This window comes from Centroberyx gerrardi, chromosome 21, assembly GCF_048128805.1.
Source record: "Centroberyx gerrardi isolate f3 chromosome 21, fCenGer3.hap1.cur.20231027, whole genome shotgun sequence".
Classification (NCBI taxonomy): Eukaryota; Metazoa; Chordata; class Actinopteri; order Beryciformes; family Berycidae; genus Centroberyx; species Centroberyx gerrardi.
Window position 1 is genome coordinate 7,843,563 of NC_136017.1, and position 22,552 is coordinate 7,866,114.

General features: G+C 39.2%; 2 protein-coding genes across 4 annotated transcripts; both read left to right on the forward strand.

Annotated features, from left to right (window-relative positions):
• The first annotated feature begins 168 nt into the window (after positions 1–168).
• On the forward strand, positions 169–13,832 carry LOC139926353 (motile sperm domain-containing protein 2-like). Its single transcript, XM_071918061.2, has 15 exons — positions 169–223; positions 317–374; positions 950–1,105; positions 1,741–1,827; positions 2,613–2,767; positions 4,557–4,617; positions 4,788–4,826; positions 5,279–5,403; positions 6,866–7,015; positions 7,735–7,832; positions 9,684–9,777; positions 11,112–11,208; positions 11,498–11,627; positions 12,365–12,479; positions 13,444–13,832. Exons 1-15 carry the CDS (start codon positions 191–193, stop codon positions 13,594–13,596), a joined length of 1,551 nt encoding a protein of 516 aa, XP_071774162.1. The 5' UTR covers positions 169–190; the 3' UTR covers positions 13,597–13,832.
• A 929-nt stretch (positions 13,833–14,761) lies between these two features.
• Positions 14,762–21,612, forward strand: LOC139926498 (uncharacterized). 3 transcript variants are annotated; one of them, XR_011785309.2, is made up of 5 exons: positions 14,762–14,965; positions 15,211–15,522; positions 16,060–16,180; positions 16,549–16,585; positions 16,679–17,010. XR_011785309.2 is itself a non-coding variant. In XM_078291043.1 (5 exons), exons 1-5 carry the CDS (start codon positions 14,902–14,904, stop codon positions 21,057–21,059), a joined length of 759 nt encoding a protein of 252 aa, XP_078147169.1. In that variant the 5' UTR covers positions 14,762–14,901; the 3' UTR covers positions 21,060–21,612. The 3 variants fall into 3 exon arrangements, 2 of the variants coding, with proteins under 2 accessions (XP_078147169.1, XP_078147170.1); XM_078291043.1 differs by lacking the exons at positions 15,211–15,522; positions 16,060–16,180; positions 16,549–16,585; positions 16,679–17,010 and adding exons at positions 18,756–19,067; positions 19,220–19,328; positions 20,181–20,238; positions 20,844–21,612; XM_078291044.1 differs by lacking the exons at positions 14,762–14,965; positions 15,211–15,522; positions 16,060–16,180; positions 16,549–16,585; positions 16,679–17,010 and adding exons at positions 18,130–18,226; positions 18,756–19,067; positions 19,220–19,328; positions 20,181–20,238; positions 20,844–21,612.
• The last annotated feature ends 940 nt before the right edge of the window (positions 21,613–22,552 follow it).

The window sequence follows — 22,552 nt, forward strand, 5'->3', positions numbered from 1 at the left end:
TTTACTATCTATTTCTAGACTATTTTGCGTGAGGCCAGATTATTAGAGTATTCCGATACCATTTTTGTTGTTCTGTACACCCAAATAGATAACGTTCTGTTACGCTTTTATTTTGAAGGCAAAATCGATGGTTTCCGGTTTTGTTCTGTCTATCCCTGTTAGCTTGACGTGGCCGCTGAGCCACAAAACCATGGCGACGACTGGCTCAGTTGAATCAGAGGAGGTAAACTATGGTTAAAACTTTTTGTCATTTTGTGTACACGCTTTGCTAGTTTCTGCTTATTATCAACAGCTCAATATCGTATCGTTTTCACAGAGTATTCAAAGGAAAATTGAAGAAACACGGGAGAGGTTCCGCTCTGAATATGTACAAGGTAAGTTAGGGCAACAAGCTAACTTAGTCAGTTTGTAACAAATAAGCTAACGTTACATGAACAGTTAAAACGTTACGTTACAAGTAGATGGCATTCATTTTGATATAACTATCAAAACACTGGTAGTACATTTTCTTATTATGTGCAGTTTACAACGTAGCTATATCTTCAAGTTGGGCAACTCAAAATTGATTTCAAATTAATGAATGTCATCTAGCCTACAGGTAATACAAAACATAATTTAGACTTGTAAACAATTAAAATTTTTTGGCCATTTTGAAACGTAACGTTATTCATAAAAATCTACTTAAATATACAGATATGTGAAATGTATTTTTGTCCTCAAGAGCTTACGTTTGACAAAAAAAATCTATCTATTTGAATAGTCATGTTTTGTTTTCCAAATGCAAGGTAAAAGTTCATCTGTGTCATGGAAGAAAAAAACTGTTAACTCTGCTATGTGCCAAACCGTTTGCTGAGTAGGTGTTTTCAGAAAACTGCTTAGGCAAAAAAAACAAGAACAACCACACCAACAGTTGTGAAAACCACAGAAATCTTAATCTAACTTTCTCCAGAGCCCACAGACAAATATGAGAGCGGTGATGTGGAGAGGTTGTGGAGGGAGGATGGCTTGGTGGAGGGCTACCTGGAGTGGAGGCACTATGTGGTGGAAGACACTTTGAAAATGATCAACGAGAGCCTTCAGTGGAGAAAAGAACTCAATGTGAACGGTAAGCTATGATTTAAACTGGTGTTAGGTTTCCAAAAGAGTCTATTTTACCAGTATACAGGCCTTTGGACGCCAGAGGAAAGCGGGGTGGGTGTCCTGGTTATGCACAATAGTTGTTGAGAAAAACATATTGTGGTAATGTGAGGTTTCCTGATCGCCCCGCCACAGCAGCAAAAAAGGAAGGATGTGTTTAGTAAACAACCACATCCCATCCTCCACAAAATAGACTCTATTATGTTGCCATTTCCTATACCAGAAAAGCCCCTTTAGCTGTATACTAGCTACTACTACTACTACTACTACTGTGTACTAGCTGTTTAGCTGTTCCTGAATTTCCCCAAGGGGATCAATAAAGTACTGGAGGCTGAAACTGTGACACTAAAATGTCACAGTTTAGTCTACAATAGTCTACAATGAAAGCAACTGTATATCAAAATAGAGAACTCACTGTTTGTTGACTCCAGATAAATCTAAGTCCATGTGATCATTTTCTCTCTCTCTCTCCCTTTCTATGTATCTCTCACTCTTGACTCTTGACACACAAACACTGACTTTTTGTTATCTTGCAATGCCACCAAGCTTAGCGCCACGTAACATTTGCCACCCTGGTTTTGTTACGTTCATCTCCTCTTCCAGAAATCAATGAAAGCTGTGTGCAGAAGTCTCTCCTGGAGTCGGGGATGCACTATCTCCACGGCTACGATAAGGAAGGCAACAAGTTGTGTAGGTCGCACTTTCACTTGTTGCTTGACCTTTGGGATATTTTGGATCTATTCCTCTATCTAGACCCGCCTCTGTCTATACTCACCACAGAAGTGCTGGAAGGAATAAGTTAGGAAATGTGTTGAACGCATTGAAAGTGTTTGGGGTTTTGTCACTTCTTAATAACATAACATATAGCAGACGCTTTTATCCAAAGATCAATCTGGGTTGTTGAAGGCCGAGACCGATATTTTGAGCCTACATTCACTCAAATTTGACATTTTTCTTGCCAGAAAAGTACAAGCAAGTGTTTTCCCCCAGAATTTTATTAGAAAAGCCTCTGAAACAGCATTTAGACCATCATGGGATACTAAAAACTCTCTCTTGAAACCCAGACTAATGAAGTTGTTTTCGGTGGGATTGCGGCTCTTTAATACAGATCGACCCACCCCACCTATTAAATGGTAGAAGATACTTTGGGATCTTTAAACGAAGAATTAAGTTACAAAAATCATAACTGAATTAAAATAAATGAATTGTGAACAGAAAGTAAAACTTCATTGCAGGTATTACAGACTTTTTCTGTAGCTGTGGTCAGGGAGGAAACATTATATCAGGTGGACTAAATGACTGGCTGATATTTGATATTTAAGGCCAGTATCGGCCCTAATATCTGTCTGACCTTATTTTCAATACCCATGAGTGCAGACATTTTTAGCATGGGTGGCCCCAGTGGGAATCAAACCTGCAACACCGGCTGTACTAGTGCACTCCTCTCCCCTCTGATCTGCGCTGTGTATTTCCAGTCTGGTTCAGGCTGAAGCTGCTTGTGAAGGATGTGCGGCTGCTGCAGGAGAAGAAGAAGTATGTGGCCTTCTGGCTGGAGCGATACATCAGTAGGGAACCGGGGGCGCTCCTCACCGTCGTCTTCGACATGTCTGAATCCGGCCTGAGCAATGTGGTGAGAAATCTACGCTCTTCGTCTCTGTGTATCCCTCTATTTTTTCTCTTTTTATGTTTTCAGCCTTTGTCCTCTGCTGTTTTAATATGAAATGATTTACAAAGGAACATCAAAAATCGTTCTTTCTCTCTCTCTCTATAAGCTGTTCAGTATCTGTAACGTAGTAATGTTTCTGTCAATCTCTCTTTAACCATCTAATGGAAGGCACACTAAGGTAGGTCCTGCACGTCTCTTTCTTGCTTGTGTGTGTTTACATATGCCTGTGTGCATGCTCAGTGAATATCAGTACACTTTTGGTGCTGCGTGTGTGTGCCATGTTCACTACATGCCCAGGATGTGCACTGTATAAAGCCCAGGAGTGGAATTCAAATCAAATGAAAAAGACTAGGACAAATAGGACTAAGACAAATATGAAAACGGCTGCAGGGCGATAGAAGCAGGTGGGCAAACATGGATTTAGCGAGCTGTCTGTCTTTGTTTATTTGTGGATGTGAGGGCTGGAGGATAATTAATCTTCTTCAATCAGCCGTCTCCAAGCGTGGGGCGCCGTGTCGGACCTGCTGATCTTGAACGAGACTGTGTTTTAGTTATGCAAGCATTGCTCAGAGGCAGAAATAATCTCATTGGTTGAGTTAAGCCTCAGTGGGCGGAGCCAAAGAACAAGCTTTTTGGAGCACAAGTTTCCTAACTGACAAACTTTCATGGTAAAGAAGGAACTCTGGTCAAAATATAAATGAAAAATATAAATATCAGTGACTTCTTTTTTAAATTAATTTATAACCATCCATGGCAGTTCATTACTAAAAACTGTGGTTCTTTGGCTCCGCCCATTGAGGTTTAATTGAACCGGTGCGATTATTTCTGCCTCAGAGGAATGATTGTCAAACCAAAACTGCAGTCTACGTGTCTCTGTGTGTGTCAGCGTTTCTCATTTCTTGCTTTTCTAATAGACAGGCAGTACTAATTTGAAAACATTCCCTCCTTTTTTACTGCCAGTGTTTCTCTTTCCTTTCCATTTCACTTCCTCTGTGCAGCTTAACATTCCCTCAGTGCAGCCTAAACCCCCCCCCCCCTCAACATCCCCCTCCTCCCACCACCCCCCACCCCCAGACCGAGACAGAATCAGCTGATGTAGTGGGGAACCATGTGATATGGCCAAACACATTGCTATGAGAGTCAGAGGTGAAGTTGAATCTCCTTGGAGCCATGGAAATGAGTCAACAAGGCAACAGACATGTTGATTTTTCTTTTTTGGAATTTAGTTGAATTTCATATCGTTTCATATGTGGTATCATATAAATGTGTTGAATGGGCTGCACAAATCAATATTGTGTAAGGGAATTTTTAAGTTGAGTTTTAGATTTAAAGAGGATATTTTCACTTGTAATATCCTGCACCTTGCCCCAAATCAGAGCAGGTCAATCCCTTCGCTTCACAAGCTACATATTTGCAATAGCGCCAGTATTCCAGATCTATTTTTTTTTACCCCCGATTTGAATATTTGTCTTGAAGAGTTTTCAAAACATGAAAGGCCAAAATGTAACACCATATGCGCGAGGACGTTGTGATATTTTAGGAATGTCAGGGGGTGTAAGATAAAATAAACCAGCAGCGTCTGCGTGCTGTGAGACATGTTTTACTGTATATCTGGGTCACGCTTTGGCTCGAGGCTGCAGATCTGGCAGGAGAGATGCACACAGATGTGCCTTTTCAAAACACATTTCCTCTTTTTGTGCTTTGAATTGATGTCTCAGTACAATACAAATCTCCTGTCTTTTCTCCATTGCAGGACATGGATTTTATTAAGTATATCATTAATTGCTTCCAAGTGTACTACCCCAGATTGCTGTGTAAGTATTTGTTAAACATTATGCTCTCCATGTCTGTTTCACATAATAAATGTTGCATTATGAACCCAAGCCTGAGCTCCATTTCTTGTTCACTCTTTGACGTAAAAGATGATATTTTATACTATGAAGTTGACATCACATGAATGAGGTTGTTTTCTTTTTCATTTCAGCTAAAATGATAATATACGAAATACCATGGATCATGAATGGTAAGTTACACAACTTGAGGGATCGCCATTGCCTGATTGAATACGACACTTATAATGTGTGTAATATCTGCCATTACACGATGGATAGTTTCATCAAAGCGATCTGATTGGTCAAAGATGCGTTCCATGCATGCTGATAATTCCCATATTTGGTTGCCATGGTAATTTTTGTGCTAGCTGGTAATCATTCTTGTTTTCTTCTGTTTTTGTTCTCATGTATGTAATATATCTTTAAGAAAAAGTTTCAGACATTACAAATCTATTGGTAATCTTTTTTTTTTTTAAAGATTGGCTGCACCGCTTGTATCTGTTGCATCACTGTATTGTACCCATAATCACAGTAGTGTTAGATTGGCAGATTCAGTTTCCTGTTTTAAACTTCTCACTTCTTAAACTTATTTAAACGTATTATTATTGCTATATTCATAACCATTGTTGCTCATAATCTGCAGCGGCTTGGAAGATAGTGAAGAGCTGGCTGGGTCCAGACGCCATCAGCAAGCTGAAGTTTGCCACCAGAAGTGACGTCCAGACCTACATCGACCCCGAGCATCTCCCCTGTCACATGGGAGGAACGGTATGTACACACACGCACACACACACACACACACACACACACACACACACACACACACACACACACACAGATTATACATGAATTCTCTTTTTATTGAACACCTGCATGCCCACAAAAATGGTCTCAGAAATGAATTGGCTTTAGTGTGTGGCTCAGCCCAATGATATGACATTATACATGAAGCACAACACAAACATGTCAAATAAATATTAACCACAGGGTATCTGCAGGTTTTAAAAAGCCAAATGTAAGACTTTTTAAGTTGTTTTTAATGCTATCTGGAATTGATTTTTAAGACCAATTTAAAAACCAAAATAAAGAAACAATTCTGACAAAACGAGCCTATTTCCGATTGAACGCAGCTATTGGAAATTCTGAAACTATAAATGGGCAGTGTAAGAAAAAGGACGACGGCAAATTAGTTTTTAAAGGACATGATGTCCAAGTGTATTTAGTAAAGCAGATACGATGAAAAAAACAGGTTTTCTATATTGTACTAACCTTGATCTGTACTAATCTAGAGTGGGTCATTGCATGGTGAAAAAATGAGAACTAATAACTGCATTTAAGACTATTTCAGACTTTAAGGACTGCGGATACCCTGTAGACAGATACAGACAGTACATGATGTTTCAGACTCAATGTGCTACAGAGAGATGCACACACTACATGTTGTTTGCGTGCAACTTTTATGTTTGGGGGGATGCACAATTATCTTGTATAATCATAATATTGCAGTTTTAGTTTCCACAATTACTAATCGCAGAATATAATCAATATTGAAACGTTTCATTTCATTTAGAATGTCTGCTGTAGTTGAAAATAGTCAAGATGTTGACACAAGAGGCCAAAAGTGCAGAAAAAATATGTTTGTTCCTCAAATAATCAAGACTAATAATCTTGATTAATAATCGTGATCATAATATCTGGCAAGATAATCAAGATTATCTTTTTAGCCGGGATCTTGCAGCCCTAGTCTCCACAGAAAAGAGATTTTTAATCTCAATCCAACTGCCTGGATAAATATACTGTAGGTCATATAATGTTTTTTTCCCACTACTCCCTCTGCTGGTAGGCCTCATGTATAATGCTGCTATCCTAGTGAATGAGCCTAGCAAGCCATGCATTGATTATAGTGAGGTGTAGCAAGGATGGATCTGGTCTATCGTTCCACTCAATCATATTCTACTCAGCAGAGTAAGGTTAAATTCTCAGATCACCGACATTACAAGCAAGAGTGAGCAGTGCAATGTCAAAGAATATGTATGCATGATAGAGAAATACAAGGTGAAGGAATAGGAGCTGCTGCTGTTCTTGTTTTGACATGACAGCAGCAAGATCAAGTGCAAGTAGAGGAGGAGAGGAGTGAAGTTCTTCTAGAAGAGTTTTCAGTTCACGCAGGAAGAAGTAGTGGCAGTTGGCGAATAGAGGAAAGTAAGTGATTGTGATTATTTTTCTCCAGGACAGCTTCAGTTACAGCTACCCCCCTCTGCCTGACGAGGACTTCCAGTCGCCCATCTCAGATTCGCCCATCCTGGACGACAAGACTGAGCTGAAGGATGGAGATCCGGAGGGCAAAGAGAGCTTTGAACCAGTGCTGAGACTGAGAAAGGTACTCTGGCTTCTGTTTCTTTCTCTCACTTGACTTAACTTAATAATATATACTAATGGGAGGATAATACTTTATTTTTTCCTTGAAACCTCTGGAGCTGGACTTGAAACCTAATTTGCATGTATTAAAGAGACCTGATATCAGATTTGTTAGTAGAAAAACAACCAACAATACTAGTTTTATTTTATGAACTTTTGCCAAATTAATGGAACTTATTAAATATTGTCAAAAAGTATGATTCAGTCAATGAAGTGGTACATAGACTGGCATGAGTGTGTTAATAATCCTACTTTGCATGATGGTATTTGTCGTCTACAAATTCGTCGCATTTTTTTTTGTCTTCCATGTGAAATTGTTTCTGTTCTGTCTTTTGGCCTTTGATTTTAGTTTTCCTTTCAGAACAGTAGCACATCTGACATGACTACATATCAAACAGCACAAGCCTTCCTGTCCAATAATATTAAATCAAAGATCATCTTCATGGCGGAAGTGAAGGAGAAAGGTGTATTTGAAGGGCTTCATTCCAAAGCGCTATACAGTAATTTTGGGGAAAGAAAATTGTCACCTGTAGGTCAAGGGCTAAAATAATTTTAGTGAGTTTTACTTCCATGCCAGCAATCATTTTGTCAGAGTAAGTCAGTGTTGCACTTTTCAAATGGTTGAAATCTCTTCATTTCTAGTGTCTGAACCTGAGCCCCGTTGGTATTTGTCTGTGCTAGGTGTGTTTTGCAGATGACGGGGATACGGATGCTGCCAGCAGAGTGCGAGCCGCCCGGAGGCCCAGCACAACATTTAAAGGCTCTCTGCTGCATGTCAGGTCAGACATTGGTCTATCTTACAATTACATGGCGAGCATTTAGCTGATTTTAGGGCTGCACAATCAGGCAGAAAAATCATGCTGTGATTTATTTTAATTTGAATCTTTTTTTTTTTAATATTGCAATGTGAATTGCAATACATGTCAGCACAACTATTTATACATTTTTAGCATTTATAAATGTAAAAAAAAATAAGAAATTCAGAGAAAATTAGATATTAATGCTTAGAATTTGCACATTTAGAATAAAATAAGAGGTTTTTGTACAACATGCAAAGTGATGGATATCTTGTTTAGAAAGCTGTCCATACCACATTTTCCTAAAAGAAAAAATCGTAGCCTTTTGCGTTTTGTAAAGAATATGATTTTTAATTTTTTTTTTTAATTTATTTTACAGCAATTGAGGTGGGCAGGTTCAATTATATTTTTGAGGAGGAGAGACTTTGTACTGTATGTGAACTGTGTGTTGTCGAAGATGAATTTCATTTTTTGTTTCGTTGTACGTTATATGAGGAACTAAGACTGCTTTTATTTGAGAAAATGCAAAACAAACAAGAAGCCTGAGTTGGTCTGGTTAGGAGATGAAGTTAAGTTGGTATGGTTAATCAGAGAGGAAGTTTTTAGTGTGGCCAGTTTCATTGGCAAAGCATGGAAACTGAGAATGGAGAAACTGTTTATTTGAATGTATGACTTTGATTTCTATGTTTTGATTATTATTTGTTTCTGGTTTGTTTGGTGGAACTCAACACCTCTGTGTCTGTCTGTCTGTCTATCTATCTATCCATCCATCCATCCTAGCTGACACTTGAAAAACAACTTAAAATGTCTGAGCAGGTAGGGGCTCAATGTCTTGCTAAAGGAGACCCTGACAGGACAAATGGCTGTCCCAGGGATTAAACCTGTGTCTTTATAGTTACAGAACAGTCTGACCACTAGGCCTCCCTGCTGCTCTATGTCTTCTGTGTTTGGTTCCACTCTTGGTTCATTCTGTGGTGGAAACTTCACGTTAAAGCAGAAGATTGGTCTACACTCAAAGAGCAACATTCAGGCTCACTTTGTTTCCAAAAAAATATATTTTTTTTAATTCTGCTGTTAATGATCAGAGAAGAGGCCCAAGTCTCACTGAGGTGCTGCTCAGCTATAACCTGCACAGCCCAATAGAGTGGGTGAGGCGGTTAGTTCTCATATCTACAAATACACTAGTGCAAGACAATACATCTTCAAATGTGACGATGTAAGTGGTTCTATTTATTAGTGGTACCTGACCACAGAAATAAAATTGGAACAGGTAGATGATAGATTATTCAGTATCACTTACACACCATCTCGCCATGCTTGTCTTATTTATTTTATTTAATTTTTTGCATTTTCATAGGCTAGCCTCTCTAAAGTTTTATCTTTGTTTTTATGTCCATTTTGTTTAAATGTGTTTGTTTTAATCTTGCTCTTACTGTTTTCGTATCCTCTATATTTTTGTGTCCGCTATACAAATAAAGCTTTACTTACTTACTTACTTATGCTTGTGGTGTAAGGAAACCATGACCTACTTTGTTGCTCTCAGTTACATAAACAATCAACTCATTGTACTGCAGCAGCCCTTTTCACTTCAACCACAGTTCTGAAACTTACTGGTATTAACACATGCTTGTTGTCTGGTTTACACAAGAGCCGCGACAGGCAAAACAACTTCAGTGTTGGTCTGTGTCTTTCGTAACCCTTTCTGTCTTTCTTCCTGTCTGCCCACCCATCTCCATTCTAGGCCTGTGTCTACTTTAACCTTTTATTTTTCTGCCCGCCTGTGTCTCTCCAGTCTTCGTTTGTCTTGTTTAAACTCTGTCTGTGTGTTTCCAGTCCAGCCGAGGAGCTGTGCTTTGGCCTGACAGAGACCGACAAGAGATCCCTCATCGTCCTCCACAACGTCACCAAAAATGCCGTGGCCTTTAAGGTCCGTTCTCCAAACTCGTTTACATTACATTTTTACATTTTAGGCTTTTTGCTGACATTCTCATCCAGAGCAGCTTACAATGAGTAAGCAGGTAGGGGTTCAGTGTCTTTTTGTTGAACACAGGGGATTGAACCCATGTCCCTTACCAGATGTGATGGGAATGCTTTTTTTTTTTTTTTTTCTTTTTTAACTTAAACTTTTCTATTGGCAAATACTACAAAACATACACCATCTCTAAAGATTTCCTCCAAAACATAAGAAAATATATACATATATGCCTATCCATACAAATACCCACACACATATACACACATATACATATATATATATATATATATATATATATATATATATATATATATATATATATATATATATATATATATATATATATATATATATATATATATATATATGTACACACATATGCACATGCATACATATGTATATACTGTATATACACACATACATATGCGTACACACACTCATATTCACACCTATACACATAAATAAAATATTTGAATGGTGTATGACAAATCTCCAAATACTCAAAAATATATAAATAAGTACATTAACACACACTAAAAACACAAAACAAAACAAATAAAATAAAGGAAGAAGAAAAAAAAAATATGGGAATGCTTTTAACACCCTTCACAGCCTTCCAGTACCTATAAACACTTACAAGTTAATTCATTAGAAGTTTCATTGGAATTGTCAGTTGACAGTCAAAGTAACTGTTAATGAGGCAGCCATTAAATGAATAGCTAAGATTAGTTATTGATACAGATCTTGTATTTAAAGTTTAAAGTTTAAAACTTCAGATTTAACTAAACTAAATCCGCCATATTACGTAAACATGGAATGAATGGAGTGAGTGAAACTAGGTTGACTTTAAAAACTCCGCCTGTTGACACCAAAGCGGTGTGGTAGCACAGCGTTGTTGTAACTAAGAGAATGGCTGAACAAAATTCATGCGTTGACTTGCCACTGTAGCCACTGTAGTTAGAAAAACCCCGAGCTACTTCCTGGTGTGCAGATGCACAGTGCACCAGCTTCCAGTTGGTTGATGCTTGTTTGACTTCTACTGTACTGCAGGGCTTTTGGGGCTCTGCGCTGCCTTAACAGTGCATACCGTAATTCCCCAAAGCACTGCGCACTGCATTGAATCTGCCTAGCTGATTAAATAAAACAACACAATAGGAGGCAGACAGTAGAGAGTTCCAGAAAATGCCTTCCTAATCTGATCCCTCTGTATTCCAGGAGCAAAGTCTCTCTGACAGTATCTAGGTTTGTTGTCTGAGCAGAGTCTCGTATTGTGTGTGTGGTCGCAGGTACGAACCACAGCTCCAGAGAAGTACCGGGTGAAGCCCAGCAGCAGCAGCTGTGCAGCAGGGACCAGCGTGGAGATCACAGTCTCGCTACATGGAGGTAGGTCTGTACCATGCAATGTCCATACCACACCATGTTCAGCCATACCCAACAACATTCAGCATTAATTTATATATGATATGTGTGTTATTTTCAAAGTGGATAATTAAGTAGTCGATACACAGCGAAGGGCTTTTCAAAACGTACACTGAATGTGTCAGAAAATCAAATAAATTGTGCGCAAATCAAAAATGACTTGCCTTAAATTCATGAAAATTCTGATCAACCTGTAGCCGCTGCTGTGATTGGTTCTTGGACATGACTGTCAGTGCTGTGATTGGCTCCCCAGGCTCCCAGTCGAATCCTCAGGACCGTTTCCTCATCATGGCTGCTGAAATGGAGTCCAGTACCACTGTTGAAAACCAGGACCTGGCCCAGTACTGGAAGGAGATCCCCAAGTCTAAAGTCATGGAGCACAGGTCAGACTGATGATGAGTTTTACACAGCACAGCAGAACAGGGCACAGAGAAGTGTTTGGAAAAGCGCTGTACTAATAAAAAAGATTGTTTGGGTTATGAATCGGTCTGGCAGGTATCAGACCAGGTTATTTTTGTCTTCTCCTTAACCTGTTGAAGGAGAATACTGGTGTCATTTAGAGTTACAGCCCATTTACTACTGCCTACATCTAAGTTTACATTCCCCCCAATCATTTTGCAATGCATGCCATATGCAATTAGATTATTTAACATCTAATTTGTTTTAAAATACAAACTTCATGGTGTCAAACCTAGCTTGAAATGAACTGCTGTCACAGCTAACAAAGATGCTCTACATAAGAAGACATGAATGTGACTAATTAAGTTTATAAGTCGACATGTTTTGAGGGATTATGGCCTGGAGGAGATTTCCAGTTCTTCCTGTGGGTGTCAGGTGATTGACGGGAAGCAGAGCGGAACGTAATGCAGCTCTGATATGAAAACACTCGACTCCGCACAATGAAATAAAAATAAAACAAACTTTGACCAAACCAAATTAGGGCTTCATGTTTACTGTGATGGATTATCTCGCTCTGTGGAAGTTGTTTTTCATACTGTATAAGAATGAATGGCAACCTAGACGACTGGCACAAACTTAAAAGAAACATTAATACTTTAAATGTCACGAATACAAGGTGATGCTTGGAGATTCATCTTTTTTTGTTGTTGTTCCTTTTCAGACTGAAGTGTCACGTCCTGCAGGGTCTAAAGCCCGCTCTCAGTCTGAGTGCCAACAACTACAGCAGACCACCGATCACAAATGGCACGAACGGCCACCAGGACATGCACACCATGGTCAGTCACGTGCTAAGAGGCCGGCTTCGTTGTTGCGGGGAGGTTTTATTCATAACCAACAATAACCCACAAATATTCACATACTCTGCTGTTGTTAAGTCAAGCCACAGTGATGCTTCTGCCTTCTTAAAGCTGGGGACTCAATCACTAAGCCAAAGAAAAGCTGAAGCTAGCCAGTAACATGCATTTAGATGGATGTATACATCTTTAGCATGGGTGACCCAAATGGGATCAAATCCCTGACTGAGCCACACAGGACCATTTATTTTGAGAACTTGAACATATAGATGAACATCACATCGGACCAAAGGCTTTCCTTGCGCCCATCGTCATCTAATTTTTCAACCATTAGATGCTCAACAGCAGAAAAAGTAATGGTGCTACTGCTAATGTGGAGTAAAACAGCAGTCACTCCTCATCTTTTGTTGTACGTTGAAAACTAATCTCATCTTTCTCCTCTACTCAATAGAAAAACCTCTGCTACCTTTCTCCTTGAGGTCTTATATTTATTTCTTTTCTAGCACTATTGTCAGGGACTATACCTTTTACTCTCGCACTCATTATTGATTGTTTGCAGCGTTGATTTAGAAACTGAAGCTTACTCTACTGTTGCACTTCGCTCTGAACGTCAGCCCCAAAGTGTAGAAGGTGAAAGGTGTGAATGATTTACAGGCAGTAAGATGAGGCATGTGATTCATAGTAACCAATGTGACGTCTTCCAGTAAGCCCTCTGCATCTGCTAAGAAAAGGCTCCAAATCAAATGTGTTTTTCTTGCTAAATTCACTCTGCTGCTCAGACCAAGAGGAAGTCACAACTCAATGGTTGTGGTTGGTAATTTTCTTCAACATCACCCCTATTCTCCAGAGCAGGAGAAGAAATCAGTACTTAAAGGGTGTGACTGACTGAATCCTTCAGCTTTACACTGTCGTTCAGTTAATTCTACTTCTTCTTCGCTGTGTTCAGCTCCTGCAGGTGGTGGCCAGCAGCCGCCGACTGGAGCAGAAGTTGGACCACTGCCTTTGGACCCAGAAAGTCATTATTGTCCTGGTAATGGCACTGACAGCACTATGGTGCTCCACGCTCTACATACAGCATACTGGGGACAGGCCAATGTAACTGGACCGCTCGGTTAAAATCGGAATATTGATACCAAATGTAGAGGGACAGGGGCGAACAACTTATCTGTCACCGTGGAGAAAAGGTCAACAAGCTTTTGTGAAACTGCCTTCTGGACAATCTTGTTTCTATGCAGCAATTTGCACGACTCATTTGCCTGTGATTACTCTTGTGTTCAGAATTTTGTGTAAGGTGGGCGTCTGTTGCAGGAAGGAAATAAAAGACTCATAAATGCGGATTGTTTAAGAGTTGAAGCTTAAACTCTTTATCTTCTGATTTGCACATTGCAGACTTGTCATTTCTCCAACAGGGTTCGAGCCAACCCTGAAAATCCTTGAATGTTTATGAGTTTGAATAAAAATAAAATAAGGCCCGAAAAGTTTTTGAAACTGAATGGAGGGTGTTGGAAATACTTGATTTACATTTTTTTTTTAAATATAACACCCAAAGTCATCAATACACCTCACCTCTCTCCACCAAGGATCAACAGTTCACATCCCGATGAAAACCCTGTGATAGAGATTTGTGTTGATACAGCAGCAGTTGTAAAATGAATGATTTTACCCAGATTTCTTGACTTGACTTGATCATGAGTAAAACATGAGGTGTCTATGATGTCTGATTTCAACCATGCCAAAACATGCTAAATGAGACCTTGAATTTCACCAAATAAGACCTTGAAAGTCATTGAAGTCCTTGAATTTGATGTCAGAGTGAATGTGGGAACCTTGCTCCAAGAAACAGAACTAAGAATTGCTTAATTTATTTAATGGCTATATAAAGCTGAGGTTGTAAAAGGTTTTTTATTCATCAGGATCAATATATGTTTTTTAGTCAGGAATGAAACTGGCCCAAGTTGATGTTTTTCAGCAAAGCCAGTGTTAGAGATTGACCTACGGAGTGAAAGTAGAAACAGGCACTTGCACTTCCTCTTATTATTATCCTCTGATTATTATTATTTTTTTGCCTTCTTTTTTTTTATTATGCAGTTCAAAGTAGAGAGACAGGGGAGATTGGGGGAGAGAGAGAGAGGGATGACATGCGACAAAGGTCCTGGGCCGGGTTTGAACCCAGGATGTCACACTTATATGGTTCACACCTTCGACCACCAAGCCTCCAGACCCGCACTTCCTCATCATGACACATCAGCTCACACCTCCATGAGAACAGTTCAGAGTTTGAGGTTTGGGTTGCAAGAGAACGATTCAGAGGGGCGAGTCAATGTTTGCCCTCCTCCCTTCAGTACAGTATTTACTGTACGCCGCCAGCAGCAGTTAAGACTGTCGTTGAGTCCTCTTGACCAGTATGGGTGGATGGAAACTGTGGTTTGCTCTACTTCTGCCACTGAGCGGGTGCGCTGCCAGTGAAGGTACTGTGCAGGAATTACTTTTCATTACTTACACTTCATGCAAGTCAGTTTTATGGTTTGTCATAGTCGTGTATTCTGTAATCATTTTCTTGACTTTGTGGTTGAAACAGGGCAGCCCAGTATTTTCTATGCCCTGTTATTTCTACTGCAATTAGAAATGTAAAATGTGATCAATGTTATTTATAAAATCTATAAACACGGCAAATACTAACTCACTGAAACAATGCATTTCCTATTGATTGCAGTGACTCTTGTGAAAACTGTTGGGAGAGAACCAGATGTCACTCCAGTGTGCCTCAATAAAACACTGGATATCATCGTGCTTATAGTATGTAAGATCAGCACAGAAAGGAACAGAGGAGAAGAGTGTCACCTGGCATATCGGCATGGAAAGGACTTAACGCAAGGTTGTGACTCCAGGATCAAACTTATAAAAGAAGATCAGACTTTGTTTCTTCACCTGAACAATTTAACACCAGTGGACAGTGGGAACTACACTTGTGAGTGTGCATATGATGGCGGAGCAGATTTTCTTCATCTCAATATTACTGTAGAAGGTAAATGTGTGATTTATGTTGTTGTTTTTGTGTTATACACTTCATGTGTTTCAGTCATATTTTGACTCAATTTAAAGTGGTTATTTTCCTGTATATGATAACATGAAGAATTTAAATGTCTGCAGTATCCCTGTGTTTCTAGAAAAAAGCAGACTTAGCTGAATATGCAAGGTAAATCACAGTATAGAGTAATTAGGCCAACAAAACCAAGCTGCAGCATTGACATATGAAGAAATTGGTACTTACAGTAATGTCTTTAGGTCTGTTTTAACTTCTGTCATTTTACTGCATACTGTATTGATAGCTTAATACTGTCTGAATAGAGATGTAAAGCAGTGTGTAAAGCAGATTTTATGAATGTCAAAATGAGATGTTGGGGTGCAGATATTAAATGTTTGATTCAGAGAAGATGCCAGTCAATACTGCATGATACTGTGGATGGGAGAGAGTAAGGGCTTCATTTTCCTCTCCACATGGAGCAGATACTGATGCTATTTTCCCTGACAGAGTTGCTTGTTCTCTTTCACAATGTTTTAGAGGATGAAGAGGCCGGCACTTCTACAATAATGCTCATTGCTACAGCTGTGATCGGTGTTGCTGCACTCATCATTTTAACTGGAGTTATTCTTGGATTTACCTTAAGAAAAATTCATCATGGGTGAGAAATTCTTATAAAGTGACCTAAACCTTGTAAAATAATATTGCTAATTTATATATTGAATGAAGCATTATAATTAGGAACACTCAATGAGCTACATCAGCATTGCAGCTGTTGTCACTGTCACCTATCTCAAGTAGATGCGTTCTCATTTTGAAATGAAACTCTTAAAACAAACACACACACACACACATCAGTATCATGGACTTGACCTAGTTTTGGTTATGTATGAAACAATGAGGGGGAAGATGGTCTTTCATTTCCTGTCCTGTCTGAAAATAGACCGGACAAGCGAGGTTTACAATGCAGAGTATATACACATTAAGTTTAGTTTCTAATTCATTGCTGTTCGCTCTTTTACCCAACAGAAAACAACCCAAACCATTGAGCAGCCTTCCAAACACGGTACTGTACAGGAAAATGTTGTAACTACTTCATGTTTACTGTTCATTTAACTTTGAAAAAACGTTTTTTCAAAATATAAATGTCCTTTTGCAGGAGCCACTGGATATTGAGCCATACAGCACCTTCACACAGAGAGAAAATGGGCTTTATTCAACTACTAAAGTGAACTGCTCTAATACGTAAATCATCTATTTGCCAGACATGATACAGTATGAGAGAATATACTGTTTTAGGGCATGTTGTCCACAAGGTGGCACTGTTGCCTTGTGAAATCCATGCCACTAATAGTGTTTCTCTCATCTGTGCGAGTCTTTCCTTTCTATCAATGTATTTAATTTTAAACACTGCCATCTATATTACTTTTTTATTAATTTGTAGTGTATTCTTTATCTATGTTAATATGTAATATGCTGTCTGCCAAAGATAATGTATACTGAACAAAAATATAAACGCAACACTTTTGTTTTTGCTCCCATTTTTCATTAGTTGAAATAAAAGATCTAAGATTTTTTCTATGGACACAAAAGGCTTATTTCTCTCAAATTTTGTTCACACATTTGTTTAAATCCGTGTTAGTGAGCACTTCTCCTTTGCCAAGATAATCCATCCACCTGACAGGTGTGGCATATCAAGATGCTGATTAAACAGCATGATTATTGCACAGGTGTGCCTAGGGCTGGTCACAGTAAAAGGCCACTTGGATAAATAAATGGTTTCATTTTGTTCTTTGGTGGTGTATTTTTATTATTCCAGTGGATAACGGGCCAAACAACGATGTGATGTCATACTGAGATATGTCCAGCAGCTACACTGTTAGTTTTGCACTAAAGTTCAACAATCACACAGGGAGAAATCCATCATAGAAGAGGCAGAGAGACCAATTTCTCCACTGACAGCAGCCTCAATAGACCAGAATGCAATGCAGCCACAGCTTGCATCTTTTGCAGATCTGTCATCAGTAGTGTGTTGAATACAACGCAACCTTTAATGCTTTTTTTGTTATTTTTCAGGCATGGCACACCATGCCACTGTTCTCTCTCCACTCTCACTTTTTCTCAGTTGGGAAAACTCAGAGAAGAGAAGGCTGGGGGTTGTTGAAAAGCATTCTGGGAAACGTAGGAAATCACTAACCGAAGTAGAAGTAGACAGGTTGAGGGAAAGTGGATACACCAAAAAAGTAAATCCCATCAAAAAATAACATCTGGAATGCATTAAACATCACAGATCGATGATATATAACGGTGTCAGAGTATCCGATGGTGGATTTCTCCTTCAAGATTAGAGTTGAAACTTGGATCTATGACCAGTTTTGCCTTTTAGATTATAAAGCAGGAGGTGGGATCAAAGGTAGTGGTTGTACATCAGCTGTGTGAGAAGTTTCATAAGTGAGGCCCAGTGCTGGGTAGTTTTCCAATTCTGTGTCAAGCCACTACTATCTGAAGCATTTCCATGCAGACCAAACATGTTCAGGAAGTTACTGCAATGCATCATCATCACAGTCAGGAAGTAGCATCACTTTGCCATTTCATCTTCTTCATAGACCAACCAAGAGAAATCATTACTTTAGATGATTGGTCAGTATGGGTGGAAATGCTGTTAAAGTGATGTTGATTCTGGTTGTTGAAGTATGCCACACTGAAGGTAAGACATGTCACTCGGTCTTCAAAACAAATACCATACTGTACTAAACTATATACTACACTGTACTAAAGGCACGGGCCTACCAACATGTAGTGTGAAGAAACACTTGTAACATGTTTTTTCTTTAGAGGAAAATTTATGTTTTGGTTAAAGTCTAATTTATTCTAGCAGGGAGAAACACTTTTGATCTGCAAGCTTACCGACAATAATACTGATATCTGTTTTTTTAATCCATTTTCTCCCTATATTTTTTTTTATGCAGCACTACTTTATCTTTACATACAGTGCAGTCACTGTGGATTGGCTGCATTGCCTGCAAGGATACACAAACTACTTTTTTTTATCATACAGTTTATTTATTTATTGCCCTATTCATGCTAGTGCTGCAGAAATCTAAAATGTAATGAGTCATGTTTATTTGCAAGACTCATAACAAACTTCAGTGAAATCTGACAATAAAGTTCAATCGTATCATATTGTATCGTAATATATAGTGAACACTAACTCTAACATTTCCTATTGACTGCAGTGACTATTGTGAAAACCATTGGGAGAGAACCAGATGTCACTCCAGTGTGCCTCAATAAAGCACTGGATATCATCATGTTTACAGTATGTAAGATCAGCACAGAAAGGAACAGAGGACAAAAGTGTCTCCTGGCATATCAGCATGGGCAGGACTTCGAGCAAGGTTGTGGCTCCAGGATCAAACTTATAAAAGCCAATCAGACTTTGTTTCTTCACCTGACCAGTTTAACACCAGTGGACAGTGGGGAATACAACTGTGAGTGTGCATATCGTGGAGGAACAGATATTCTCCATATCAGCATTACTGTGGAAGGTAAATGTGTGATTTACGTTCTTGTTTTTGTGTTTCAGTCATATTTTGGCTGAGTTTACAGTGGTTATTTTCCATTGTATGGTATTATTGTGAAGAATTCTAATGGGAATATGATGCTAGAGTTGTTTTTTTTCTCCTTTACAATGTTTTAGAGGATGAAGAGGCCGGCACGCTCATTGCTACAGCTGTGATCGGTGTTGCTGCATTCATCATTTTGACTGGAGTTATCATTGGATTTATCCTGAGAAAAATGTATCATGGGTGAGAGATTCTTACAAAGTGACCTAAACCATGTAATATAATATTGCCGGTTTATATACTGCACTAGAAAATGTGCTCAGTAGAGGACAGACCTCCGCCATGTCTGACAACACCCCGCAAGGCAGTTATGCACCTTTTGGTGATATGCCACGCCCACCACCACGCCCCCTTTTGGCCAATTAACATGAAAAGTTAATCAGTTCTTCCTTGGCCCATAACAAACCTTCATACCAAGCTTTGTGCAAATCCGTGCCCAACTTTTTGAGATATCCTGCTAACAGACGGACGGAAGGACAATCACACAGACGCAGGTGAAAACATTACCTCCCACTTCCTTGGCGGAGGTAATAAAGCATTATAATCAGGAACGCTCAATGACTTCATAGCAGTAAAGGAGCATTACAGCTTTTGTTGCCAAGCAGAACAGTGTTATAATATTCTCTGTACAAATGAAGAGTTAATTTACTAAACATCACAGACTATACCCATTTTTGGGATCAAAAAATACCTGAAATTCATAATTTAATGGCTTCAACACAAGAGGATCCTGTCTGTAAAGTGTTATGTTGTGAACCAAGGACCTACGTTATCAACTATCTTTTTAAAAAGTACCATCATATGTTGTCATTTTATTTTATTTTATTTTATTTGAAAAACTCAAAACTTCAAATACACACTGTAGTGATTCTGTATGAAGAACTTGACCTTGTTTTTGGTTACGTCTGCAACAGTGAGGAGGAACATGATGTTTAATTATCATTCTACAAATTACTAGATAGACTATAATTCCTTCTTTAATTGTCTTGCTGTGTTCAGTATTCTCCTAACTCTGACATTCCTTCTAACTTACAGAAAAAACACCAGGTCAGAAGCATCTGAATTACCTGAATATGCAACTCCCTGGTCTTTGGTGAGCACTGTATAGTTTTATAAAATACCTTTCAACTTAGAAACCTAATTGAATGTATGCAGTCATTTACACATTTACATTTTAAGAATTTTGCTGACTTACCATGAAGAAGCTATTTCAACCTCAAGCCCAAATCTGTGTAAAGCCTGACATCTAATGGTAAAAAGCATGCCATCTCATGTCATCTGCTATTGGCTGATCTTTGGTGCCAGGTGACCTTTGGTACCAAAGATCAGCCAAAAGCAGATTTCAGTAGCATGTTTTTTAGATGTCAGGCTTTACACAGATTTGGGTTTGGGGTTTAGTTACTCTTTAAATTCCAGATCAGTGACAAAACTCCTGTGACTGATGTGTCATGTATAAGAGAAGTGCTAGGAGAAGACAATAAAGGCTAAGGAGAGACGACAGGGGGATTTTTTTTGAGAGCCATCAGAGTGAGGTAAGAGGATATGAATAAGTGGGAGAGGATGTCACATTAAGTATTTGAAAAGCTGTGGTTTCAGTCTACAATAGAACAGGAATGACTCGGCTGTCCTGGCATGCTTACGTCTCCACCGTTTTTCAACCGCATTCAATCAGACTTTAAGAGTTTGTTGTTTTTATAGGACCAAGACGACCAGGACCCCTACACTAGCCTTCAGCACCCAGCCGGTGATCTCTACCAAACCGTCTCCTCAGGGCGCCGTCTTCATGATGCTGCGGCAAATCCAGCCAGCAGCAGTGAAATGATCGCCCACTTGGATAACCAGGGAACAGATGGAAGAGAGACAGATTCCCATCCACACAGCAGGACAAGCTGCAAAATCTATCAAAATACTTAAACCCAAAGTGTCGATTACCTACCAATGCTTTAAGATAGCCAAAGGAATTAGCTTTGCAAGAGGATAGAGTGCTAATGCGTAGGATTCTTTTAGTTTAAATAAATGTAAACATTTTCTCAGACAGGCAGATTGATTTGTAGGCCAAGCACTAGAAAACCTTGCTTTGGAAATTGTCTTTAACAGGTTTCCCTTTAACAAAACGTTGCAGCCTCTTCTGATTTTGACACTTTTTCAATTTGCTGTACATCCCTAATAAGCATAAAACAACTTTGACTGGAGATTACTGTGACAGCCCTCCCACTCTGTTGCGTGCTTCCTGGTTGTGTTTCTATTACAGGTGATGATGCTGATGTGGGACACCTGGGATGGGTGGATCCCAGCTTATTTAACATGGCTGCTCTCTCTCCCTCATTCAGTCTCTCCTCTCCACCCTTCTGGATGGTTTGAGCTTATGCTCCTTTTTGGTTCTTTTCCTCCACCATACACCACACTTTACACTCATCCCTGCAATGCATTCACTACTGATGTTATAGACTTACACACTTTTTTTCTCATTTTGGATAATTTACTTATTTAGGTTACAATAAATCTTTTGTTGTATAACTTTGAAAAATGTGTGGTCTCCCTTTTTGTCAAGTCCATTGTGCCTGGGCTGTGACATTACCGATAACCTGTTTTGTTGTTTTACAAGAGAAGGAAATCCACTTCCCTCTGTGTTTTTACCTTCATTACTCAGCAGGAAGATTGACAGGAAGACAGGAGGGGATTCTGGGATTCTGGGATTCAATACTTGCCCTTTCATAGACGGAGGCCTTAACCAGAATACCATCTCTGGCCACCCAAAACTCTGTTCTGATGTAAGTACCAGGATGTGGTTCATGTTGGCTCTTGCTGATTGCGTGCTGTTTCAAAACCCCAAGCTGCCAGCTGGCATTTCAGCGTCAGATGCTGGATCACTGTTACAGGCGTCAGCTAGGGAGGGCAGGTATTTCCCAGATGTAATCAATAACTGAGAACATTTTGATGCAGCACTTCTACTTCTTTCATCTTGTTGAGGATTTTTTGTCGATAAAGGCTTTTTTTGTAAAGATGCCCAGAAGACAAAATAGCATTTTTCATTCAACAAGATGATTCATTTAAAAGTAGTAATCCACACCATTTTCAGATAAATACATGTCAATTTTGCTACTCTCTATCACCGACTGATACCATACAATAGTGATTCAACCTACAGCCACTTAATGAAAGCTTTTACATTTGCTGTTCTGAACACCTTTGAGGGGATCCCCTGGGAAATACAGATTCAGCTGCACAGAAGCAACAGCGGTTTGTTTGGAATAAATAGAAGGCAGAATAAATAGAAGAAGCCGCAGTCTACATTGAGTGTCTTCAATCGCCAAAATCAAGAAAACCAAGAATCTTGTGGTTTATCACTTTAAAGGCTAGCTGGTGAATGAAAACCACATCATGTGTCACCCACTACAAATGCAATT